General features: G+C 25.2%; 1 protein-coding gene across 1 annotated transcript in view; it reads left to right on the forward strand.

Annotated features, from left to right (window-relative positions):
* Nucleotides 1–559: 559 nt before the first annotated feature.
* Nucleotides 560–6,157, forward strand: part of LOC107465196 (homeobox protein knotted-1-like 1) — an 8,363-nt gene continuing 2,765 nt past the window's right edge. The window contains exons 1-3 of the mRNA XM_016084191.3: nucleotides 560–965; nucleotides 1,074–1,187; nucleotides 1,854–2,010. Coding sequence (XP_015939677.1) covers nucleotides 711–965; nucleotides 1,074–1,187; nucleotides 1,854–2,010 — 526 coding nt within the window. The 5' untranslated portion in view covers nucleotides 560–710. The remainder of the gene's footprint in view (nucleotides 966–1,073; nucleotides 1,188–1,853; nucleotides 2,011–6,157) is intronic.

A 6,157-nucleotide genomic window follows, 5' to 3' on the forward strand; every position in this document is an offset into this window, starting at 1 on the left:
ATCGGAAAGAAACATTTGAAAGTAAAACAGTAAAAACGTAAAAAAAAATTCAAGCAAAAAAGAACATCTAAAAGTAAAAAAGACGAAACTAATTTATTGCTTAAAGTTTAATATTTATATTATAAAATTTATAATTTAAGATTTAAGATTTAGAGTGATTGCAGAGGATGATGAGAAAGAAAAAATAGTGGATGATTTGTGGTAATTAGTGAAATTATAGTATTGAGAGAAAAAAAATCTAAAGAGAAAAAAAGAATAAAGAAAAAATATTTTTTAAAACAGAAAAAAAATATAAGTGAGTGAACTTATTTGGTTATAACTCATTAATTATTGGGTGAAGTTGGCTTATTTTTATAGTACAAAATATAAATAATAACATAGCTCCTCTTCTTAGAAAAAAAAAAGAAACAAGTAACAAAAAATCAGTTTAATCTCATTAGTAACAGTAACTACCTCTCTCCATTTAATTTGTCCTGTTTATCTTTTATTTTTATTTTTTTCTTTTTTGTGTAGAGTACTTACTCTCTAGCTAACTAAGTAGCCTCCCTTGTGAAAGAAACTGAACACGCTAAGTTGTATAGTGTGGTCTCTTTCCAGGTGGCGTAACTGACTTACCCCTTCTCCATCCAATTTTGTATAATACACACACTCACACACTCCCTTATCCTTTTTCTTTTTCTCCTTTTTATAATCAAACACCATTTATTTACATGGAGGATTTTTACATCAAGTTGAGCAACAATAATAATAACAATTTCGAAGCTTGTTCTTCGGAGGAGGATGTTGTTGTAACCGCTTCTAAGTTGCATCTAACAGAAGCTACTACGAGCGTGGGCGTGGGTAGTAACTACCTCCTTCAACTTGCAGCACCCGACCCAGATATGTCGGATCCGGTTATTAAGGCTCAGATCGCCAACCATCCCCGCTATCCCGATTTGCTCTCTGCTTACATTCAATGTCAAAAGGTTCTTTCAATTCCTTCCATTCTATTCTTTTTTATTACACACACTTCTATTTTAGGATTCCATAGAGTTTTAATCAATATCTATTCTTTTTGTTGTGGCTCCAAAAAGGTTGGAGCGCCGCCTGAAGTGGCCTCTCTGCTTGAAGAAATAAGCCGTGAAAGTCATCCAATGGATACTCGCCGCCGTCAGATTGGAGATGATCCTGAGCTTGATGATTTCATGGTATGTACTTTATTTTTTTTTTCTATATATAAAACAAAAATCTTTTTTTACACTAAAATCAGTCATTAAAATCAGTTATTAATATGTTTGTATATAAATACATGTGTAATTTAATTTATTTTCAATGTGTGTATTTATATTTGGTTTTAGTGGCTGATTTTGATGTACACGTAACATAGTCCTTATTAATAATGTTATGTTAATTTAATTTTAATACATTATCAATATAAAATAATTTTATATGTATATTTAATTATATATCATCTTATAAAAAAATATCTTTTATATTGATTAGATTGATTATCTAACAAACTTTACGGATGTGACTAAACGATTATGTAAAATATTTCATCACGTTATTAATACATTAAAATTAATCACTAATGTAAATAATTGTTAAAAGCATACATGAGTGTAAATATGATTTAGTCTTTTAAACAAGCGATCGAAAATTAAAATTTGGTTTTAGCTAAGTATGGAAATGATCTCGTGTGTCCTTAAATTAATCGATTGATAATTTACGGCAAAGTGATTAGTCACTAAAACCAAAATCTTAAAAAGAGTGCTTGTATCCTTTTCCCGATCCCTAACGTGATTGATGTATCATGTGAATAAACACATAATATTCTGATGAATGATGAGGTTAATTAATTTGGATTAATGTAGGAATCATACTGTAATGTTCTTCATAAATACAAGGAGGAGCTGTCGAAGCCATTCAACGAAGCAACCTTGTTTTTGTGTAACATCGAATCACAACTCAGCAACCTTTGTAAGGGAACACTAACAATCTCTTTGGACACCAATAATAATCATCGATCCGGTAATGATTTCTTATTCTTATCAATATATGTTGTGTAAAATTCCAAGTTAGATATGTATGTATGTGTGGCCCTTTATCTTCGTTTATTGTATTAACATTTTGTTTTTAACTGAAGATGGATGAATATGGTGTGGCCCTCTAGTGTACGTTAAAGATGAACAAGTGTTGGAATTATTTAATTAAACTTTTGCATGGAGAGGCCCACCTTAGCAGTAACTTAAATGCTCAATTGGAATCTCTGACATCAAACAATAATTCATCATTTTTGCATTGCTTTGTGTATGTATAAACCGGCTTTCACAAACGAAGAAAATTAAACAAACATTGACATTAGGTTAAATTGTACTTGAACAATGTTTTAGGCTTTTGATTTTGGTAGAAACTCACCAACACCTAACTTCATACGTGATAGTTAAAAATTATTAGATTAAATATATTTAACTAAATTATCATATAACAACTTTCAATTATCAATTTCACATTAAAAAAATGTATATGATCAATTTTCACCTTTAATTTTAGATCTTAAACTCATTGTATCAACTAATAATTAATATATTTGGAGTTAATTTTGTTAATTGGAAAACTCTTGGAGTCAGCATTTTTTGATAATTTTGACCATCATTTAACTAGTGCAAATATTAAATTATTTTTAATAGTTATTAATTTATGTATACAAATTTTAAAAAATATAAATATAAATTATATTAATTTTTATATACAAAATTTAGTAAATATAAATACAAATTATATATTTTTTATTATATAATATCTATAAATATAAGTGTAAATTATTATTAGTCCCAACAAAAATAATAATATTTGTTAATTATGTGTAGCATTGCTCTTGTTAATTATATATTCGAATCAGCAGGGTGTATATATATGGTATTAATATTTTTAATAACACATTTATTCCAAATACATTAAATACTTATAATATGTCTTTTGGAAAAACAAATAAGGAGCCATGTGTAAGAAGCATTATTATTATATATGGTCCACAAATTAAAACACCGGTGGTTCTTCTTTAGCATAACTCACTCCAATCACGAGTACATAATAATAACAACTTATTCATGCTGGTTGAACCATTTTGGCAAACATTGATTTTAGATATTTTTGTTACAGATATAATTATTTATGTTATCTTTTTTATTAGTTTAAATTTTTAAAATAAGTGATTTTATTATGACATACATAATATCAAAACTCTATATCAAAAAGGTCTAAATTTCGATCATTGATAAATCTTAAAAAGTAAAAAAATAAAATAAAACAAATAAAAGAAAAAAGAAGACATACAAAAATTAAACAAAATCTAAAAGAGACTTTTACTTAAATAAAAATATTAAAGATATACTTATTCATATTGTATTCTCTTATCAGTTTAAACTTTTAGAATAAGTGATTTTACAATAATTTTAAATATTGTGTTATCTTTTTTTATTAGAATAATTCTAAAAGATTTAAATTTGATTTGATAAAATTTTTTAAAAATATATTTATATTTTTTAAAATTATAGAAAAAATAACAAATACCTTATTTTATATTTGATAAATAAAAAACATTTAAAGACGTGTATTTTAAATAAAAGATAACTTTAATAAATTATTTTTAAAAATTAAAAATTTTACCAACCTAAACTTCAATTTATTCTTATTATAACTTCGATTAAATAAGATAATTTCTTTACTTTCCTTTTATACTAGACTGTCAAAAATTTCTCTTTACAACTTAAATCAAATAGGCGCAACAAATAAAGTGAATTACTCAAACCACACTTAGGTTCAGTTTGGGTAACCAACTTAATTAAGCTCTTTTTGATAAAATAACTTAAACAATAAATGATTCTGTTAAAAATAACTTATAGATAAGTTATTTTGTGTTTGAATTTTTAACTCTAAAAGTACTTATTTTATAGAAATGTGATAAAAAGTAGAAGTATTATGAGAGAAGTCATTTTTTTAACTTCTCTATAAGCTCCTAAATAGCTTCTTAAAAAGTTGTAATTTAGTTTTAAAAATTATACCAAACATTAATACTATTACTTTTCATAAGTCAAAAATAAAAAAAAGTTACTTTTAAAATTTTCAAACGGGCCTTAAAATACATGGATAGAAAATTCTGCGTAATTGGTAAAACCTCAGAATTGTATTTTAGACAAACAATGAAAAGTGTCCATATATAGGCCAATTTTTCTATGTATCAATAATCCTAAAATTAAATTAACAATACTGAAATTATTTAATCCTACTTTTAATCTTTGATTTGAAACTATAATTAAAATATATAATTCTAAAGTATATGATTTGATCCTAAAAGGATATATCAATCAACTAAATCCAATTAATCAGTTTAAATAGACTCTTGATTTGCTGAGCTTCTCATGGTTGCTTGCTCTGCAAATTATAAGGATCAAGTTCTTTTTCTTGTAATAGATAGTAAAACTGTCAAAATAAGTTGTGACTTGTAAATCGATTTGGCTCCCTTACAAAAATAAACGAGCTGAGCTCATAAAATATGACTTGTTTATAAGAGTATCACTTTTGTATTGACTCGCATAATTAGCGAGTCAAGTGGGTTCAAGTACAATAAGTATAAATTGGCTAGTTTGGCCATTTTATAATAACATATATAAAGTTTTTTGTTATTGTAATATTAAAAGTTTTAACTAAATTTTAGGCTTTAGTTAGTTAATAATAACTATATAAATGTACAATAAAATTTCTTGACTTTTACAAATATTAACTAAAAAATATTAAAACTAACTTTTTTTCTTAATTTAATTATTTAAAAACACATAAAAAAAATAGCGTTTGGATCATGTCACAGAGAGAGTGTGCACGAGTCAATGTACTAGGTATTCTTTAAATATTGTCCTTTATCCAGGTTTTAGAGGAGAGAAAAAATAAAAAATAATTTTTTTTTTTATTTTTTGAACAACTGATGCATGAAAATAGGTATTTAAATTAATTAAATAATAATAAATTTTTAAAAAGACTTATTAAATGCTGAATTTTATAGGATAGTAGTATTTTTCATATGAATTCCCTTTTTATCTATGAATAAGATAAGTTATTAAAGAAATAAAATGTGAAAATTAAAGGGTATGAACAACATTGGGTCAGAACATATTATATACATATTAGTTTTCCTAGTATTAAATCAGGAGAAAGTTTTTGTTGTTTTCATTAATGATGATGCAGTTGCATATATAGATTTGAACTAATTAAAGGTAAATTATAAGGTACAGATAGAAGTTTTCAGATGTTTCCTTTAATAGGATGAAAAAAAAATTGATAAAGATAGGATCCACATTTTAAATAATAATAAAATAATAAAAAATAATTATAAAAAGAATTTATATTCTCTCTATATCACCCCAATCTGTATAGTAGAGTGCCCCTAACTTAAAAGGAGAATAAGGATTAATTATAACGTACTTATCAAAGTTGAACCCTTTTATTTTATTTTATTATTTTTCAGTTTGTAACTAGCTTTCAACATTATTAGATCTCGAATATAATTTCCAATTGCTTAATTCATCATCCTTGAGTATTTATCCTTTTCATCAATTATTTTAGTTCTCTCAGCTATACAGAATTTATTTCTGTGTCCAATTTTTGCATACTTGTTTATTTGATCTTAAATATTCATATAAAGTGATTATTTTCATAAAACATCTTTATACAAAGATGATATTTTAACTTATTAAATAATTCAATTAAATATATTCTATTCTCAATATATCTATCAAACTATCTAATAATTTATAAAATCATCTTCATATATATGAAGATGTTTGCGTGGAAGCAATTACTTTCGTATACATGCAAATGTCATATATTTATTTTGTCACTATGATTTCCATAGTTGATGTTTAATTAGTACTACATAATAATAAAACGATACACTTTTTTTTTAATTATTATTTTGGCCTTTTGTTGCACGGGGGCAAATATAATATTTTTGGCATGCATGCATGGTTTTGTTAGCTTATTTATATTTGAAATCGAAGTTTTTGCATGTTTCATGTTTCTACATGTAGAAGTAGTGGTATGTATTAATGAAGAGGCAAATCAACGTTATGTTTTTCGTACTTGAAAGTGAGTGTGTCATGCATGTTCGATCATTATCATAGCT

Source organism: Arachis duranensis, chromosome 9 (assembly GCF_000817695.3).
Source record: "Arachis duranensis cultivar V14167 chromosome 9, aradu.V14167.gnm2.J7QH, whole genome shotgun sequence".
NCBI classification, from domain to species: domain Eukaryota; kingdom Viridiplantae; phylum Streptophyta; class Magnoliopsida; order Fabales; family Fabaceae; genus Arachis; species Arachis duranensis.